Source organism: Canis lupus, chromosome 8 (assembly GCF_048164855.1).
Source record: "Canis lupus baileyi chromosome 8, mCanLup2.hap1, whole genome shotgun sequence".
NCBI classification, from domain to species: domain Eukaryota; kingdom Metazoa; phylum Chordata; class Mammalia; order Carnivora; family Canidae; genus Canis; species Canis lupus.
In genome coordinates this window covers 19792545-19812937 of record NC_132845.1, presented here as the reverse complement: position 1 = coordinate 19812937, position 20393 = coordinate 19792545, and the positions used below count along the sequence as shown (strand labels likewise).

The window sequence follows — 20393 nt, the reverse complement described above, 5'->3', positions numbered from 1 at the left end:
TGTATATCTATCTGCTTAATTCTGTTTGGAAGGGGAACATTGCTTTTCATGACAATAAACCACTTAAACTGCTTTATGTAGATCTTTGGAATAATGACTGGTTTAATTATGGCAGTATACCTACAAACAAAAAAATTGGTATTGGGAGTAGGAAAGTCCTTTCCATTTTAATGGGCTATAGAAAGTGGGCTTTAACAATTTTTCTCTTAATAGGTTTTTTTTTTGTTTTTTGTTTTTTGTTTTTTTTACGAGCCAGGAGTTTAAGAGGCCGAGCGAGGCCTGCCTTTCCCATTTAGAGTGGTAGGTACTCAGGACCCAGAACCAGCTACATAATTTGCAGGATCCAGTGCAAAATGAAGATGTAACACCTTGTGTTAAAAAACTATTAAGAATTTCAAGACTGTGTACAATAACAGTGTTTAACCAAGTATGGGATTCTATGTAATTGCACAAGTCATATACCTATGAAGTCTGTCTTGTAGGCACTTTATGCAAAGAGAAGAGTGTACTCTGAAGAAATAAGAATTTGGCTTCCTCTATCCCCCATCCCTATTTTATACAAGGTAACATGTTTCTCCTCCCTTTCTTACCCCCCAAAAAAGCCATGTTCCTTTTTTAGTTGGGGTAAGGGAAAGAAAATGGTCTTTGCACAGTCTTTTATATGCTTGGAACTTATAAACTTTGAAGGATTAAAGACAGCAAGTAGAATTGAGTTTATGATCTCATATTTGTGTGCCCCTTGGGACATATGCATTCTTCTCCAACCTCTCCGCTGTCACTACCTAACCTCCACCACCAGTGTGTTAATGGTGGTGTAATGATGAACTTGCCTGTTTCCATCTTTTTTATCCCTACCGTCTTCTAAATGAGTTAATAGCTGCTGTTGCTGCCTACCCATCTTACACAGGCCAACTAGATGGAGAAGAAATTTTCTTCCCTTCTAGTAAAGCTATATCATACCTCTTATCTTGAATGTGTATAACCTGGCCATTAAGTTTCACTTTACTCCAGAGATGCCAAAAGCCAGTTAGGAACAAAACAGATGAGATGGGACTTTGAGTTAAATGGGTAGGGGAGGATGATGGCACATAAAAATATTTTGGAGGTGAATTAGTTATGTGCTTCTTTACCACAGAGAAGGTTCATATGTTTCTAAGAAATAAATACTCATTTTTGGAGATCATTTGTGTAGTGTAGCAAATGAAATTCATTGAAACAGTTGTATGTAATGGGCAGAAAGGTGGAAAGGGCATAAGGACTTACTTAATAATGTTGGAGCCCAAAGTAAATTCTTTTTCTTCTAGGTGTAAAACTAAATAATGCTCAGAAGAAAACAAACTCGAATTTGTATCTCTTATGTTTCTTATTGATTTGCTTTTTCACTGGTTTAGCGCTTTAGACACATTTGTTGTTGTTGTCTTCGTCGTTGTCACTGTTGTTTGTATTTTGTAGCATAGCAGTATGGTGTTCTTTTCAAGGGTTCATAAGTCTACTGTATTTTTCTTTCATTCCTATTTGACCAAATAGCTGTTTTACTGAAGAAAATATATATTCTAAAACTTTGGATATAACCTTAGAGCATAATTTATTCACCTTACAAGTAAAATACTCCCAGTAACAAATTAGATCCTTTATAAATCAGATAACTGCAAAGATGTTTTTAACAGTCTTTTGGTTAATATTGATTAAACATTTTCTGCCACCCTGAATAGGCACCTTAGGAAGGTTTGAATGACTGAGTTTGTTCCTTTCTAAACATACAGTCATGCTCAAGGAGAAGAAAATTAAGAATTTCTGAAGCCAATCTAGTATTTTGTGCAAATTTTAAGTATAGAAAGTGTGAGATTTAAAATACTTTGGAAGCAATAAAAAGTGTGCATTTTTATTTTTTAACACTAAGTGCAAATAAAATCTCATTTCAAAGAAAGGCTTTGTATGAAGTTATGTGTTTGACAGATTATTAATGTAAACAACTTTAACTTAACTTTGGCTGTTTATCACAAATATTGATAAAGGCCCCATTATACTAAAATTGAATGTGTTAGTGTTCTGCTTTTAATGTTCTAATGACTCCTGGTACAATCCAGAATAAAACTGCTTTTCCCTTTATATATAATAAACTGTTGAATGAGAACATTTATGTAATAGATGTTTGTATATCATCTTTTTCATTTGGTGGAACATTTTGTGTAAATCATCTTTTTCATGAAGACAATACCATATGGATGTCCCCTTTGTGCATATTAACAATATATTAAATACTCATTTTTTTGCAGATTTTTCTAAAATGTTTGTGTTAATAATTCAGGAGTAAAGTTTGGATGTTGGTATTAGAAAAAACTATTCCTGTAAAATGTATTCATGTTTTACCACCTAAAATAAGTGACATTTCAGGGGATAAGAAATTTAAAAGTGATCATGGAGATATTAGGACACCAAGGTATTTAGGTATAATTACCAGAAGTCCCAAGTTTTTAATATCCTTACTTTATGGACAAACTTCCAAGGATGGACAAACTGCCCAATGCAGTGGTTCTCTAAACTTAATTGGATTCCTGGGTAATGGCAATTCTCAATCATATGCTGGCAGAGTTGTCCTACTTTGCAAAGTCAGGATACCTTCAAATATTAATCACTACAAATACTATGGCACTTTCATTTAAAATTTAGATCTGATCATTCATAAAACAGCCTAAACCTCAGTTTCTAGAGTCCATACAACATTAGAAGTCATAAAAATTATTTTTCCTGTATTAAAATAAAAAAGTTCTATATCTCAAAGTAAACATGTCCAGTTCCATTTTTAAAGAATTATAGCATTTAAATAATACCGATACTACATTCTATTACATACTTGCCCATTACCCCCTGCCCCTCTCCTTCAATTTGCTTTACACACTTAACATTAGCATTCTGTGAACAAATTTTTAAAGGATTGTTATAATGCATTCTGTTTGTATCCTACAGTAATTTATTTACATTTTAAAAGGAATTTGAATACAGTGTGGCAATTTTGACAACCAGCGAGCTCATCAAAGTAAGATTCTCCCTGTAATCTCTCCATAAACCAAATGCTTACTCTGTTCCACATAACAAAGACAGGGATAGTGTGTGTTTTACCTTTTAGATAGGAGAATAGCTGACATCTAGTAGCACTTAGCCCTTTGAGTTCCCTAAACTCTTCTAGTGTGTTAATTGCTTTATGTTTTAAAATCCACTTAAATTCAGATTGCTCACCAGTGCAACTAGCAAAAAGAAGGTGCTAATTACAAAAGCACTTGATACCTTACTCTTCCTACTGGTTGTGAAGAACTTTGTTTCTACATCTAAGCTATAGACTGATGAATGAAGAATTTCAGTGTGACTGTTAGCAACATACTCATTTTAAACGAATGAATGAATATATGTTCTATAGAAATGCTACCTGTATTGCATAGTGGTAGAACAAATTTCCACTCATATGCTGTCTAAATGTCGAAGGTTATTGAGATTTCCATTGTTTTTACACCAGAAGTATTTGTTGAGTTTCTACCACGTGCCAGGCTCTTGACTGAGAAACTAATAACTTACAAGATTTTTCTATTCCAGATTTTGGTTGTTTAGCTTTGAATTAGCCATTCTTTAATACTTAACTTGATTTCCTACAGTTCTTTATTATTAGATTCTTCTTCTGAGCATAAGCAAAGGAAGACTCTGGGCCCAAGCAAGATTTTACTTTTAAAGAGGCAGGTGACAAGAAGCAGAAACCAGTGGCTTGAATGAGATTTATCTATTATCTAGGCTTTTCATGGTTTTTAATTTTCTATATGACATTTCTGTTAGCATTGCCACTTGACTACTGTGAGAAACTGTTTACTGGTTTTGTAATAGTAGCATCTGTTCTTTTGGAATCTGGACTTTGAACAACTCATTTCACAGAATCCTTGAATAGCCAGTTCCTATTCTCTCTTACCTAGAATTTTTCCAGGGGATTTCACATGACAGGTTAACAGAAGAAAACCCATTTGTGTAACTCTTCAGTTACATTTGTTCCCCTTCCCTTGGATCCCTAGATCCTTCTCTTCCTGCTAATTGACCAGCAGCACCCTGGAATATTGTCATCCCTTTGTCCAAAGGAATGGTATAGTTGTATTCAAAGACCAACAAAATGTTTTATGTCCGGTCATTCCTACCTGTAAAAAAAAAAAACAAAAACAAACAAAAACAAAAAACCTTTTTTCCCTTAATTAGATTTTTTAGAATAAGTGACTGAAGGAGAAGTCAAGTATCTGAAAAATTTCAAGAACAGCACTAAAATTTTGATGCACTTTAGTATAAAAAATTTTCCCCTTTTTAATCAGATTTAAAAAATAAGTTCTAAGAGATCATGTAAAATTTAAAAATGTGAAGAATAATTAGAATTATGTTTCTGGTCCATTTGTAAATTTACGTGAGATGATCTGGATTTCTATTAATTTCTTAGTAAAATAAAATGTATTATTGTATATGCAATACAGGTTGAGTTAAAAAATGAGAGTTGAGCTTTTTTTGCCCTTCCAAATGTAGGGCCTACATATAATTTTAAGAGCTATTTATTAGTATTTGCTATAAAATTGATTTCCCATTGAGCTTTTATTATGACTCTTTACTAAGTTTTCAAAACATGTGAGACCTACTTAATGGAATAGTAATCAAATGGAAACTTAATGATCTTAAATAAAAGGTTTTAGTTTTCCTGGAAATAAGATTGATTAGATATGAAAACAATGTACTTATGATCATAAAAGGAAAGATTGCCATTGTAATAATTGGCCAATATAGTAATTTTGAGTTTAGTTAATTTTCTCAGTTCTAGTTTGCTATATATGATAAAGCATTATTTGAAAAGTAGTATAGGAAGAATGTATACAGATGATATTACTGTTGTTAAAGACCCAGCTGCAAGTTAGTGCATGCTTCAGGGAATTCAAATGAATATAGACTTTTTAAAATTTAAAATTTAATTTATATGGTCTGACTTCTCTAGAAGTATATATTTATATTTTGGAATATATATGAAATGTTAAGTCTTTCTCTTCCCTTTTTTAGCCTTAGATTGTAAGCAAAAGAAATCAAGGTCAAGATCTGGAAGCAAGAAGAAAATGCTAACATTACCTCATGGTGCTGACGAGGTTTACATTCTCCGATGCAGGTATATGCTTTTATTGCCAAATCTCCAGTTTCTTCAGATTTTGCTTTGAGATATATTAACTAATTTGGGATTTTTAATTTGGTATTTTTAATTTGTGGCAGAAGGTGCATTCTCAACAATCAAGTTATAAATGAACTTTTGGAGACCATCTTAAAATCTTACTTCATAATACACTGTATTTCAACAACTGATGAATAAATTTTTTATATTACCTCAAAATTTCAATGATACTGTGATTTATGAAAGTAATTTTTTGTTATGGTGCTGGTGTTTTATTTATTTGCTTTGTTTGATTTAATTTGATTGGTTTTTTTTTCTTTTTTAATTTGTCTTGAGTTTCTGTTGCTTGGGAACTTCTCTCCACTCATACTTCTAAGTATAGCTATACAAACTCATTCCCACCCCCTTCTATACTCATCCTCATGCAGTTTAAGGAATTCTGAATTGGGGAAGGGTCTGTAGAAAAGAATGCTACATTTGGAATTATACTTGTTTTAAACGTATTGACATACATAGGTATTAAGATCTTTTAATTTAATTTTAATTTAATAATAATGTTCCCACCTTTACAAATATTACTATAGATAATATAGCTGTTAAACATATGAATTGGCAGTTTTATATTACATGAAATCATTTTGACTCTGTATGTGTTTTAAAACTGTTGTCAAGTACTCCTGTATATGATAGTATCTCCAAGATACGATAAAGTTCTACTTCTTAGTTTATGGATTTTATTTGAATTGGTTTTATTTATTTATTTTTTGAATTGGTTTTAAATAAAGGGAATTGGTCATGTTAAGAGAACTGTTATCAACTTCTTCTGTAGGTTTTGTGGCCTAGTCTTTCGTGGACCGTTGTCTGTTCAGGAAGACTGGATTAAGCACTTACAACGACACATTGTAAACGCTAATCTTCCACGGACTGGAGCTGGCATGGTGGAAGTCACGTCACTACTTAAAAAGCCTGCCTCCATTACAGAAACTTCATTTTCTCTACTAATGGCAGAAGCAGCTTCATAGAACAAGGAAACCTTTTAAATAGCAAATTTAAATTGGATGTAAATTTGAAATTCTTTGTCTTTTTTTTTTAAAGCCACGTTAAATTATCCGTTTATAAATACTAAAGCAGGAAAATGGGGAAAAATGAATTACAGTGACATCAGAGCAAACTGAGTACTTCAAACAGTAAGTAGTCTATATATTTTATATAGGATGGAATATGTGTTTTCAAGGTTTACTAAGCTTTGTCAGTTAACTGTGTTCACTCAATGAAAGATCAGTACATGTAAGCAGTCATTAATAAACTGTTGCACATGGATAACTTAAAGACAGACTTACTGGAAAATTACATTTTCTGCAGTGTTACCGGAATCAAGGTTCTGTTTATTCCCCACAAGACTTGCATTGAAAAATAAGATATTATATTTTGTTTGTATGTATTTAGTGTTTTGTATAATACCAGGAATCGCTAAACTAAATTTACTCAACTTAGGGCATTAAATATCATGTACTTCATAGTTTGAGACTGTTCACTCAAATAGGGCAGAGTACTATTCTATCTAGATGTGTAAGTGTTTTTTTAAAATCACATGGAACGGTTTTTTTTATACTAAAAAGTGGAGGGAGATTTGTTTAAACAAGTATTTCTAAAAGAAATATGTACATAGTCCTGGAAATTATTTGTGGTAAGGAAATATTCTTTACTCCAGTTGCATTTCTCAGACAATAAAGTGGTGCATCCATGCTACCTCCTACTTTGTCAACAAAGATGCTATTTACCCTTTACATTTTTGTATCATAATAGATTTAAAAAATCTAATGTTCTTTATTGCAAGACATCCTTTTGTTAACAGATTTGTTTCTTTTTAATGTTTTACCTAAATTTTGACATGCTTACAGGACAGGTTTGCCTCTTACTTTATTTAACATTGTAGAAATGTAATTAATAAACAATGCTCACTACACAACTTAGAATAGGCTTTCTCATTTATATTCCAAATTTGATCAGTTAGCAAAACTTAATACACCAATTGAAATATTTCTACATATGATGAGAATGTTTACAATTTAAATTTTAGAACTTGTTTTGGATGTGATTATATGTACGAAAATCGTGTAACACTATGCTCATGCTAAGAACCGACATAACGGAATTACTGAAATAAATGTGCTGTGAGGAATGGAAAATATGGTGCAGATGTCTTGGTCATGATAAATTGTGATTCTTTTAAACTCTTTCCAAAAACAAATTATTTCTTTTAACTGCAATCAGATTCCTTTACAAATAACAGTTTTTGTATGCAAGCACCATTTCATTTTATTTCATGTAGTATGGCTAATACTATAGTTGAAACAAGGATATGCATTGATAATTTTCTTCGTATGTAAATAAAGTTAAAAACAGTTAAAATAAGGAGTATTTTGGTAGAGTATATACATACCTCACTGCCAGTGAAATTGCTTTCCTATGGTATATCTCCTTACCAGAAAAAATCTCTAAATAAAAAAAAAACTTAAAGAAAATTATCATGTCTATATTGTGAAGCATTTCTTATTTTCAATGGTGGAAATAGTCCACTTGAGGTTGTTTTATTTTATTCAGAAAGTTTGTACTTAGCAAGTTCCTTTATTCACATACCTTATATGTGAAATTAGGATGTTGGATTAGATGGATCATTCTCAACCAAGGGCCTCCTGATCTCTGGGGTACTAAATAGGGGGAAAGTACTTCTAAGTTATTTTTATTTTTTGAAATGCTTAATAGAAACTGTGTATTTCTCTATAAAGATGACACTAAAATTTCAAATTCTGTACTTCTGACTCAAATTATACCAAGTCTCTATATACTAGTTGTCTCTTACTGAACATTTCATCAATAGTTATAAATGAATATATTTTTTAAATTGGAAGATATATAGCAAGTAGAATTCAGAAATTTAAAAAAATTAGGGTTTTGGGGGAAAGACTAGCAATCACTAGAGCCCCTTTCAGCTCTAATTTTTATAATTCTGTGATTTTTATTAAGCAAACTATCAAATTGTAAGAATACAAGTAAACTAGGTAGTTTGATTTTATAAGCAAACCTAGATTAAATTTTTTATGTTAAGCTATTTAAAACCATTTCTTTTTCTACATATGAAAAGAATTAAATAGGGTAATTTGAATTAAAAACATTAAGCTAGAGGGATTCCTGGGAAGTTAAAACAAAAAACATTTTTCATGGAAAAGATATTTGGGTTTCCAAATTAAAAATTCTTTTGGAAGCAGAGTTTGTCTTTTGACAACTAGCAAGTTAAAACATTTTCATTTGGCTTCCACAAGAAAAGAAATTATATTGTCTCAAGTTACGTGGTAGCAAAGTATGGTCTAATTCAATATTGAATATGGCCTAGTTTTCTTTTAATTCCTTTTTTTTTATAATTACTAAAATATTTGAGCTTTTTTAGTATTAGAGTTTTCTTTCTTTTTTTAAAAATCTGATTAAAAGTGTTATGTATTTAACAGCATGAAGACAAAAAAGTGAAACTTCTCTAAAAGTAATATTTTCTACTATGCTTCTTTAGAATATATTCGAACCGGGGTGGCTCAGGTCACAATGCCAGGCTTCTAGGATTGAGCTCTACATTGAACTCTTTTCTCAGCAGGGAACCTGCTTCTCTGCCACTTTGTCTACTTGTGTGTGCACACATGCTCTTTCTTTGTCAAATAAATAAATTAATAAAATCTTTTTTTAAAAAAAGGAGAGAATGTATTAGAACATTGGTGTAGCTAATATCTCTATTTCGGATTTCACATTTAATTATGGGTTAAGGAGATGATAGTTTTTCAGTAGTCATATAATAGACTTTTTTTTAGGGACATACATATGACCTCTCAGGAACTGTACAGTTAGAACATTAGTCTAAAGGATGGCTTTGATATTTTTTCTCACTAAAAAAGTTTAATATATGCTCATTTTGGAAGTATTACGATGAAAAAATAGAGGACATTATCTTGGTATAATCACTCAAAGATATTTACTTTTAACAGCTTGTTATATTTCTTTTATTGTTTCAAAGTACTTGAGATTGTGTGTATTACAATATATACTACTTTCCCAGTTTTAAATTTGAGTGGTGCATTGTGTAGCCTAACCTTTGAATACTAGATCTGGAGCATTTTCCAATACCAACAACCAATTCTCTGATTCTCCAGACATCATCTGGGTATCTAGGAATTGGATTCAATTTTGACATTAACTGCCTAGACTTAGCAGCAGACTCCTTGGGCTAAAGAACTCAGTCTCATAAGACTGCCTACACCTCAGGATGCCAGTCTCAAGTATCAGGTCATTTGTACTTCTGACCAGCTGGCTGTAAATTGGGGGTTCCCACAACACCCTCTTCAAACTCAATAATTTGATAGAAGAGCCTACAGAACTCAGGAAGATCCTTGACTTTGCAAGTTTGTTATAAAGGACATAACTAAGGGGGTGCTGGGGTGGATCAGTTGGTTGAGCATCCAACTCTTGAGTTTGGCTCAGATCATAATCTCAGGGTCATGTGATCGAGCCCCACATCAGGCTCTGCACTTAGCATGCTTGTCCCTGTCTGCCTCTGCTTCTCTCTCCCACCCCTTGCATTCTCTCTCAAATGAATAAATAAAATCTTTAAAAATGAATGAATGAATGACATAATTCAGGAACAAACCAATGGAAAGAGATTGCAAGGTATGCAGGAGAGACGGTGGCATGGAGCTTCCCTGTCCTCTCGAGTGTATCATCTTCCCAGCATCTTCATATGTTTACCAACCTGGAAGTTCTTTGAACCCCATTGCTTATAAGTCATTATGGAAATTTTGTTACATAGCATGATTGATTAAATCATTGGACATTGGTGATTAAATTCAATCTCAAGTCCCTGAAGGTCTTAGCAGGGCCAAGGTAGGGGATGGTGGAGAGAGGTGCTAAAAGTTGCAGTCTTCTCATCATGCCTTGGTTGTTTCAGTGACCAGCTCCCATCCTGAAGCTATTTTGGGGCCCCCAGCCATAAGTCATCTCATTATTCCTGCAAGTACAGCTGATGCCCATTTTAAAACAAGCTGTTCTGTATTTTCTGATACTTTTAATATATTTATTTGATTTTATGTAGTTTTCTAAAGTTTTACTATATGGATGGGAATTCCTTTTTTATTATTGTCAATTGGGGTCTCTGCTGGGTATTAGAAGTTTCCTAGCTATTGTCTCGCAGCTATTTATTTCTTCTGCCTCATTCTCTCTTTTGGAACTAAATGTATATTAAATCCTTCTCATTGTGTTCTCTAGGTTTTTTACTATTTATTCTCAGTTTTCTATCTTGGTGCTACATTTCAGGTAATTTCTTCTGACCCATCTTCCAATTTAGTCATTTTCTCAGCTACTACTAAACCCTATTTACTGAAGTCTTAATTTTGATTGTAATATTTTTCAGATCTAAAATTTCTGTTGGTTCTTTTTCAGATATGCTTTTTATTGTTTCTAGTAGCCTATGTGGCTGTTATTTCCTTGAATGTGGCCTACATAGTTATTTACATATTCTCCTTCTGATAATTCCAAATAACTCTGGGTTTGAGCTTATTGATAGTTGCTTTTCCTGTTTCTTGTTCATAGTATCTGCTTTTCTTATGTGCCTAGGTGTTTAACAGTATGCTAGACATTATATTTGGAAACAATTCTAGAACTGTTCTGAAGCCTAGGATAGTATCTTTCCCATAGAATTTTCATTTACTTCTGCCAGCTGAGTAGGAGTTCTACCAGTTTAGAACACCTTAAACCCAATTTCAAGATTTGTATTTTCCTGGTCTACCAGATGACCCAAAGTCAGGTTCTCTATAAGAGCTAGATCATGGGAAAGTTCATATACCTCTGGTTCACCTTTTATGTTGTGAATATAATTTTGTTCTATGAGCTCCGTGCAGCCATGCAGCCATCAAAATTGCAACTTACTTTCATAGCTATTTCTTCCAGATAGGACATGTCCTCTGGGCAAAAATAAAAGGCTTTGTTACTGGGTGGCCCCACAGGGTTTCTTATCTTCACTTAATTTGACTAGATAATTCTTTACTATCTTGCTATTTCTTTGTTGCTTATATGATGCTTTTGTTTTTTTTAATCCAACGTTTTTAGTTGACCTCAGGGAGGGAAATTGAGATTTTGTAGCCTACCATTATCAGAATCAGAAGTCCTTATATAGGGCAGCCCAGGTGGCTCAGCAGTTTAGCACCGCCTTCAGCCCAGGTCCTGGTCCTGGAGACTCAGGATGGAGTCCCACATTGGGCTCCCTGCATGGAGCCTGCTTCTCCCTCTACCTGTCTGCCCTCCCCCGCTCCCCCGTGTGTCTCATTAATAAATAAATAAAATCTTAAAAAAAAAAAAAAAAAGCCCTTATATAAATTTCTGGGAAAGAGGATTTTTGTGTGGTTTTTTTTCTATTCTATTTTCCTAAGAGTTCTAGGGGCACCTAAGTGGCTCAAGTGGGTTAACGTGTCCAACTCTGGGTTTTGGCTCAGGTCATGATCAGGATTGTGGAATCAAGCCCTGTGAGCTCAGCATGGAGTCAGCTTGTCCCTCTCCCTCTGCTGCTCCTCCCTCTCATGCACATTCTCTCTCTCTCAAAATCTTTTAAAAAAATAATTCTGATACACAGTGTGCATCCAGTCAATATTCACTGAATGATTAAATGAATAAGCCATTATTTTAAAGCAAATGTAAATACTTTATAGGTATTTTCTTAAAAATAAATTTTGATTTTTTTTTTTTTTTTTTAGTTTTTATTTAAATTCCAGTTAGTTAACATACAGTGTTATATTAGTTTCAGGTGTACAGTATTGTGGTTAAACACTTACATCCAGCATTTGGTGCTTTTCACAAGTGTGTTTCTTAATCCCTACCACCTATTTAATCCATCCTCTCACTCCCCTCCCCTCTGGTAACTATCATTTTGTTCTCTATAGTTTTGAGTAGGTTTCTTGGTTTGCTTCTCTCTCCTTTTTTTTTTTCCCTTTCCCTCAGTTGTTTTGTTTCTTAATTCCACATATGAGTGAAATAATATATTAAATGTTTTGCTCTTCCAAATGTATTTTAGAATTAGTTTGTAAAAAAAAATTAGTTTGTCAAATTCTGTTTGAACTCAGAACGATATCGAATTTATAAAGTAATTTGTGGAAAATGGGAAAATATGAGTCTTTTTTAGAAAATTGGTATTTTTAGAAATATGGCATATTTTTCCATTTATCTTCATGTCTTACAGGAAAGTCCTATTGTTTTCTTTATAAAGAATTGCATACTTAAAATTTGTTTCTAGGAGCACCTGGGTGGCTCAGGCAGTTAAGCATCTGCCTGCTCAGATCATGATCCCAGGGCCCTGGGATGGAGCCCCACATCAGTCCCCATGCTTTATGGGGAGCTTGCTTCTCCCTCTCCCTCTGCTTGCCACTCCTTCTGTGCTCTCTCTCTCTCTCTCTCTCTTTCTCTCCCAAATAAATGAATAAAATCTTTAAAAAAGAAAATTTGTTTCTGTATGTTTTTGTTGCTATTGTGATTTTCCCCCAAAATTTTTAGTTGAATGTTGCTGATATAAAGGGAAACTACTGATTTTCTGTGTGGCAGTCATATATATCCTCCCATAGCTGAACCCTTATTCTAGTATTTTTTCAGTTAATTTTTTTTAAAATTTCTGTAGCCATTTCGTACCATCTGCAAATTGTGATATTTATCTCTTGATTTCCAATGTTTATACTTAGTCTTTTTCTTGTGTTCTTATATTATCAAGGTTCTCCAGTACAATATTGATTATTAGTGGTGATAGCTTGTATTCCTGTCTTATTCCTGATTGTCATGGAGATACTTTTGTTTCATCATTAAATATAGTTTGTTGGGAGTTGCTTGTAGACAGTTTATTTAGTTAAAGAGATTTTATGTGTTATTGGATAAGAGTTTTTTATTTTCTTTTAAATAAAAAATGGACTCTCAATGCTAACATTTCTTTAGCTTCTGTTGAGATTTGCATGTGATTTTTCTTGTTTAATCTGTTGATGTTAGTAAAAAACATTAATAGGCTTTTAAATATCGAACCATCCTTAAATGTCTCCTTGATCTTGATTCTTTGATTCATATGGTGAACTTAATTTGCTTCTATTTCATTAAAGAAATTTTTAATGTCTGTTAGTGATACTGGACTTTACTTTTTTTCAGCTGTATTTGTCTGAATTTGGTACCCAAGTTATGCTAACCTTATAAAATGAGTTGGGAAGTTTAAATTTGCCTAGTCTCTGAAAGAATTTTCTTAACATGGATAATTTTGGTTTCTTAAAGATTTGATAGTACTCGTCCATAAACCCTTGAGTCTGTTACCTTTAAGAGAGATATCTTTTGATTACTTTTACTATTTCTTTTATACATAGATTGTTGGATTTTTTTTTTTCCTCTCTGAGCCAGGTTTGGTTACATTTTCCTAGAAGAGTACCTATTTATTCTAGATTTCCTAAAATTTTGGAATAATTTACATGTAGTATTCTCTCATACGTTGTTTAATCTCTGTATCTGTCATTGTTTCATCATATTACTAATGTTTATTTCAAGCTTAGCTTTTTTCCTTAATTAAACTTACTAAAGGTTTTATTTGTTTTTGTTAGTCTTTTCAAGAACTTGCACTTGGTATTATTTTCATCAGTTCTATTTTTCTGCATTCCACAATTAAAGGATTATTTAAGTGATGCCATTTAAATTGTATCTTACTCATATGTCGTTTACTCCACCTGCCAGATTCTGTGATTCTGTGAAAGGTATGTTAGGATCCCAGTATGACTGCTACTGTGTCTGTTTCTCTTCATCCTCAGTTTTTGTTTCTATACTTCCAGTCAGTGTTCTTGAGTATATAAAGGTTCATGATGACTATTAAATCTACTTGGATTCAATAAAAGCAACCCCAAAAAAGCCCTATTTTTTATTTTTATTATTTACCTGATATGCTTTTTCCCTCTCCTTTCTAGTGTCATCTTAGGTTTTCCTTTTGTCAATGACCTCTAGTTTGATTTTCTTATTTCACCTAGTTTGAGATGAATAAGTCAATATAACCATTCATATTTCTGTGCTTCTGTATATGTTTATACTTACTCTGTCCATATTATCTTGTGCTTTATATGTATTATATTTTCTTAATATTTCTTTTCCTTTCCTATCTTAATTGAATTGAGTATTCTTTGTTAATTTTATATATATAAAGTTTTTATATATACACTAATATTAATAAAGCATTTTTTAATAAAGCATTTATATAGTTTTTATATATATAAAGTTAACAGAATATATATATTTTTTTTCAGAATATATATATTTATAGGACTAAGAAAAATCTTTAAGTATTACAGTTTCTAGATTTTCTTGGAATATATATTTTTTTCTTTTTTAAAAAATATTTATTTGTTCTTAGAGAGAGGGGTGGGGGCAGCGACACAGGCAGAGAGAGAATCAGGCTCCCTCCATGCAGGGAGCCGGATGTGGGACTCAATCCCAGGTCTCCTGGATCACGCCCTGGACCAAAGGAGGCGCTAAACCACTGAGTCACCCAGGCTGCCCTGCATATATATATATTTTTTCAAATTAAGTCATTGTTGTGGTCTCTATTTTGTGTTGTTTCCCTCATCCCACCCACCCACCCGTACTGCCAAATTCTTATATTGAAATCCTAACCACCAAAGGTGATGGTATGAATAGGCAGACTTTGAGGCTGGTTAGGTCATGAGGGTAGGGCCCTCATGAATAAGATTAGCACTTTTACAAAAAGATTTCTAACTGCTTTCACCACTTGAAAGATAATCTGTGACCTGTAAGAGGGTCTTCACTAAAATCTGGCCATGCTAACATCCTGATCTTGGACTTCTAGCCTCCAGACTTGTGAGCAATAATTGTTTCTTGTTTGTTTATAAACTACCCAGTATATGGTGTGTGTTTTTTCACAGCAACTGAAATGGAGTAAGACTTTAATCTAATTTAAACTGTCTTTAATCCTCTTAAAGTTTGTTTTTGCTTATGGTACAGTGTAAGAGTCTGTTTCTCTCTTCTTCCAAAATGGATAGATAGCTATCCCAACACCAATTTATTATACTGTTCTTTGTCCAAAGAATTGAACCTATTACTTTTGTCACATATCAAATCTCAACTTGGAATCTGCATCTGGAATCTCTATTCTGTTCACCTGTTTTGTTTTTAGTCTTTTTTCTAAGTCTGTACTAAATAAATACCATACTTACTTGATTACAGGGGCTTTTTAGGCTATGTTCTGATAACTGACAGAGCAAAATTCCCTGTCCCTCTTTAGAATGAATATACTTGCCTTCTTTACTGCTCTCATAATGAGATCTTTCAAGTGAATTTACTGCCTTTCCCTTCCGTTTCAGAAGTTTTAACAACACTGAGAAGTCTGTCCTTATCCATTTATATTTAATTTCACATGGCTAACCAGTGTTTCTATTTCTTTTGTTCTATCTTGAGGCCTCTTCTTAGTTTTTTTTACTTTTGCTCTGAAAGGTGAATAGTAAATTACTGAGTAAAGGCTCCTCAGAGGCAGTCCTCTTCTCTCAGGATGAATAAATGCAGATGCTGTTTGTCTCAGGAAGCAGAGATGGGCTAGTTCATTGTCAGTCTGTTTTTTCCTTTAAGTAATTCTTTCTGCCTGGATGTTTATACCATTGTCTGTTTATCTTTAGAGTTCTAGAACTTTGCCAGGCATGCCTAAATGTGTGGTTTTCTCATCAGTGCAACCTAGAACTTAGCAGAATCCAGGCTTTCTCTAAATCAGGTAAAATTTTCTACTATTATCTGTTGGATAGTTTGATCTTTCCCATTTTTTTCTCCTTCCAGAATTCCTATTCCCTGCATTTTGTGTTTCTTGACCTATTTTTTTTTTAATTTTATTTACTTATTCATGAGAGACACACACAGAGAGAGAGAGAGAGAGAGAGAGGCACAGACACAGGCAGAGGGAGAAGCAGGCTCCATGCAGGGAGCCTGATGTGGGACTCTATCCCGGGTCTCCAAGACCACACCCGGGACTGAAGGTGGCGATAAGCCACTGAGCCACTGGGGCTGCCCTGTTTCTTGACCTATTTTTCAAATCTTCATCCTCATGATTTCCATTTATGTATGTTTAATACTTTGAACTGTTTCTTGCACTTACAGTGAATGACCTCTTAAATTCATCATTTATACTTTTGTTTCAAAATAACATTTTGGGATGCCTGGGTGGCTCAGCGGTTAAGTGTCTGCCTTTGACTCAGGGCGTGATACTGGAGTCCTGAGATTGAGTCCCACATCAGGCTCCCTGCATGGAGCCGCTTCTCCCTCTGCCTGTGTCTCTGCCTTTCTCTGTCTCTGTGTCTCTCATGAATAAATAAATTTAAAAAATAAATAAAATTTTGTTTCAAAAATAATGTTACTAAGCTTTCGGAAATTTATGTGTGTGCACCCTTAAATCTCCTTAAATGCTGTGATTTATTTTCATTTATATTTTCGTCTTCTCTAGTATTTCTGTTTTACTGAGTACATGTTTTGATTATTTTGCTGATTTCCCCTCTGGTTGTTGGGCTGCCTTTAATGGGTTATTTTTCTTTTTCAGTTCACTGGGTTCAGATCTGTTTGTTTGGGGATATGGGGATATCCTATTATGTTAATAGTCCTCCACTTAGTGAAAAGTGAAGTGGCAGTTCCTTGCTGAGATACATGAAGGATATCCCTGATGTCTCTCAGCTCTCTGTAATCTCCAGGGCAGAGAGGATTCAGTCTACCCATTCAGTTCCTTTGGGGCTTGAAAAAGATGTAATATGCTTACCTAGGGGGGTAGATATCTCTGATTGTCAAGTTCTTCCTAGGATCTACCACCTTCTAGTCCTTAACTCCTGAGCTTCAACCCATGGAGAAGAAAGTCCCATATCAGTTCCCTTTTCTCTCAGGACCCCAAGAGAGCCCCATGTCTCACATTTACACCAGTCACCTCTAAGTTTCAGCAGTCATCTGGCTTGGAAAAAGCTAAAAGTTTAGTAGTGTTGAGAATGGAGGAAAAGGAAAAATCACACCTATTTGTAAATTTCTTCACCCTTAAAATTAAAACTTTAACCGTTATTAACTTAATCCTTAATTAGCATCTGCTATAATCAATATATGTCTCTTCCCTCCACCACCACAAGAAACTTAGCATGCTTTTCTTCCTCCTATTCAGCAATCTATTGTTTTGATCCTCTGAAATTTGACTTCCATGTTTATTAAATTTTATTATATTAAATCTCCTTTATTTTTTTTAGATTTTTAAATTTTATTTATTTATCTATCTATTTATTGATAGCACCTGCAAGCAGTTGTGGATGGGTAGAGGGAGAGAGAATATCAGGCTGATTTCATGCTGAGTGCAGAGCCCATCATAGAGCTCAATCTCATGGCCTTGAGATCATGACCTGAGCCAAAACCAAGAGTCAGACACTCCATTAACTGAGCCACCCCGGTGCCTCCATCTTTCAGTACACATCTTTTTATAATCTATGTGTGAAGGATACATAAAGCACTGTGTACTGAAGAACAGTGGTAGGGTTAAGAATTCCTCTTTCAGTCAGATTCCATGTATCATCTATTTTTTTTCAGGGATTACTCATAATTTCCGATAAATCAGAATACACTCTCTTTTTTCCCAGCACTGTTAAAGACTTTTACATTTTTTTATATCAGTTTTTAGGGATTAGAGGATCCTGAATATGTTCAATTCAGATCTTGATCCAAACTTCAGAAACTAATCCAGAAATTTTTGTGAACATATAACGTTCCTAATTCACCCAGATCACTTCTCCAGTGATTTCTTAGTCCCTTAGTCCCCCAAACTTCGGTAAGTTGCACAGTCAATAAGACATAATGAAAGCCCCTTTTTGAGTAATAGGAGAAAAGTTCATATTTGGAGTGGTATATTATTTTCTTAAGCCATTATGAAATCACGTTATAGTACTTGGTAGTTATATTCAAAACAGTGTTCTTTTTAGCTGCCTCAGATCTTTTTTATTTCTGCATATAACTTATAATTATGTCAGTCCTTTTAGAATATCAGAGTTTCCTACTCACTGGAGTTACTAGATATTACATATTTTTTTTTTTTTTTTTTTTTTTTTTTAGATATTACATATTTTATTAAAGATGCATAGAAATAAATAAATGAAGGTTTTATTTTTTTAAGAAATTAGTCTGAAACATAGATTTTTTTAAAAAAAACCTTACTTTTTAAAATAATCTCTACACCCAGCATTGGGCAAGAACCACAACCCCAAGACCAAGAGTCATATGCTCTACCAACTGAACCAGCCAAGCACCCCAGTAGATGATTAAAATGAGTAAATTTTTTACCCTGTGATTTAAATGCTATATTCTGCATTTTAAATTTTTACTTGTTCTTAGAAGGTGACATTTATTGGTCACTCATTTCTCTTTCCTCAAAGTGAACATGCTACTAATTTGAAATGTATGTTTTGGTGCCATTTCAGAACCAAAACATTTACCAAAGGTGAAAAATATTATGTGATTGTGATTTCTCAAGACCCCTGCTATTATTTTATATAATATGTTCAAGCCCTTTGAGAGGTCCAAATATTCTAGATCATAGCTTATGAGAACTTCTCACCCAGAGGCCAATATAGTAAAGACTTAAAGCCATTCGCTGAGAAGATGGAAGAAACTCATGTTCTCTTACGTTTAGCCTTAAAGATCCATTTTTCTCTATCTGCTACTGCTGTATTTCCTCTTTTGATCCAGGAGGCAAATATCCTTAAAACTAAAGCTAATGTGGCTGTGTGTTTTGTTTTTTTTTAAACAATCTTGCCCACTTTTATTTATTTATTTTTTAATTTTTATTTATTTATGATAGCCACACAGAGAGAGAGAGAGAGAGAGAGGCAGAGACACAGGCAGAGGGAGAAGCAGGCTCCATGCACCAGGAGCCTGATGTGGGATTCGATCCCGGGTCTCCAGGATCGCGCCCTGGGCCAAAGGCAGGCGCCAAACCACTGCGCCACCCAGGGATCCCTAATGTGGCTGTTTTTAATTGATGATTGAGAACTCTAGTAAAGTACATAGTCTGCTGTGTGGTTTTGGGCCCATGCAGTAAAAGGAGGTTAATTCCTCACATAATTATTCTAAAATCAAAGGGCTCTAAATAGTAATGCTGGCACAACAGTAAATTTTATTTTATTCTCATGACCCGTGTTTTGGATGATCCTCTGAATTGCCTAAAAACACATGCAAAATGAAGTGTGTGGAGTTAGTGTTAAATAGATTCAGTTAGGGCTCACTTTGTGTAGGATCTACCAGCATCCTTAATAAATTTCATATTTAACTTTTCAAAGCAAAGAAAGGTCTGATCCCATTTGTTCTTCATTGGTACTTCTAGACTCTTCCCTCTCTCCTTTCTAAAATCCTCAGCTTTGAAGCCTGTACTGTCAAGACTGCTCACTTCTCATCCTTATTGCAGCTAACTGTTCCCTTAGATGCCACAGCCTTGAGGATTTTTAGCTCCTGATCTGTCTCTGCAACACTACCCATGTTCTAAATCTTGCAGATTTCAGTGTTCATGAGAAAGTGACAATAGAGAAAATTGCCAAAGAAGATTAGGGAGCTAGTTCTGTAATTATCTTGGGGGAAAGTGTAACGGGGTTGAGGGAGCAAGTACAGAGCCTGAAGCAGAGCATGCTTGGTGTGCTGAAGGAACAGCTAGGGGACCATTATAGCTGGAGAAAAGCCAGGGACAAAGGAGGAGAGAGAGAGAAATAACAGAGCTGGGTCATGCCTCTATGTCACTGTGAGGGATACATGATCATAAGATTTTTCTAGCAAATTTATCCTTCACTCTGTTTCAGTTCTCTATATACTGAAGCTGTCTGTATCCATAATTACAGCCCCATCTTGTTTTCTCAGTTCTAGTATTCCTACTCTGAATCACCATTTCTGGGACACCTGGGGGGCTTAGCAGTTAGGCGCCCGCCTTTGGCCCAGGGCATGATCCTAGAGTCCCAGGATCGAGTCCCACGTCAGGCTGCCTGCATGGAGCCTGCTTCTCTCTGCTTGTGTCTCTGCCTCTCTCTGTATGTGTCTTTCATGAATAAATAAATAAAATCTTTAAAAAAAATCACCATTTCGGGGCAGCCCTGGTGGCACAGCAGTTTAGCGCCGCCTGCGGCCC

The 20393-nt window shown here is 34.2% G+C and overlaps 1 protein-coding gene and 1 long non-coding RNA gene across 30 annotated transcripts in view; one reads left to right on the top strand and one right to left on the bottom strand.

Annotated features, from left to right (window-relative positions):
- ZNF644 (zinc finger protein 644) overlaps positions 1-20393 on the top strand; it is a 175029-nt gene that overhangs the window by 99619 nt on the left and 55017 nt on the right. For 21 of the 27 annotated variants that reach the window (XM_072834439.1, XM_072834424.1, XM_072834430.1 and 18 more), the window contains 2 exons: positions 5068-5170; positions 6000-7695. In XM_072834439.1, coding sequence (XP_072690540.1) covers positions 5068-5170; positions 6000-6192 — 296 coding nt within the window. In that variant the 3' untranslated portion in view covers positions 6193-7695. Of the gene's footprint in view, positions 1-2967; positions 3038-5067; positions 5171-5999; positions 7696-20393 lie in introns of those variants that run through there. The other 6 variants (XR_012035043.1, XR_012035042.1, XR_012035041.1 and 3 more) reach the window with 3 other exon arrangements.
- The window catches only part of LOC140637936 (uncharacterized), a 77101-nt gene that overhangs the window by 23507 nt on the left and 33201 nt on the right, over positions 1-20393 (bottom strand). For 2 of the 3 annotated variants that reach the window (XR_012035050.1, XR_012035052.1), the window contains exon 1: positions 15522-15888. The exons of the other annotated variant lie outside the window; for it this stretch is intronic. This is a non-coding gene — a long non-coding RNA (uncharacterized lncRNA). Of the gene's footprint in view, positions 1-15521; positions 15889-20393 lie in introns of those variants that run through there. 3 annotated transcript variants of the gene reach the window in all.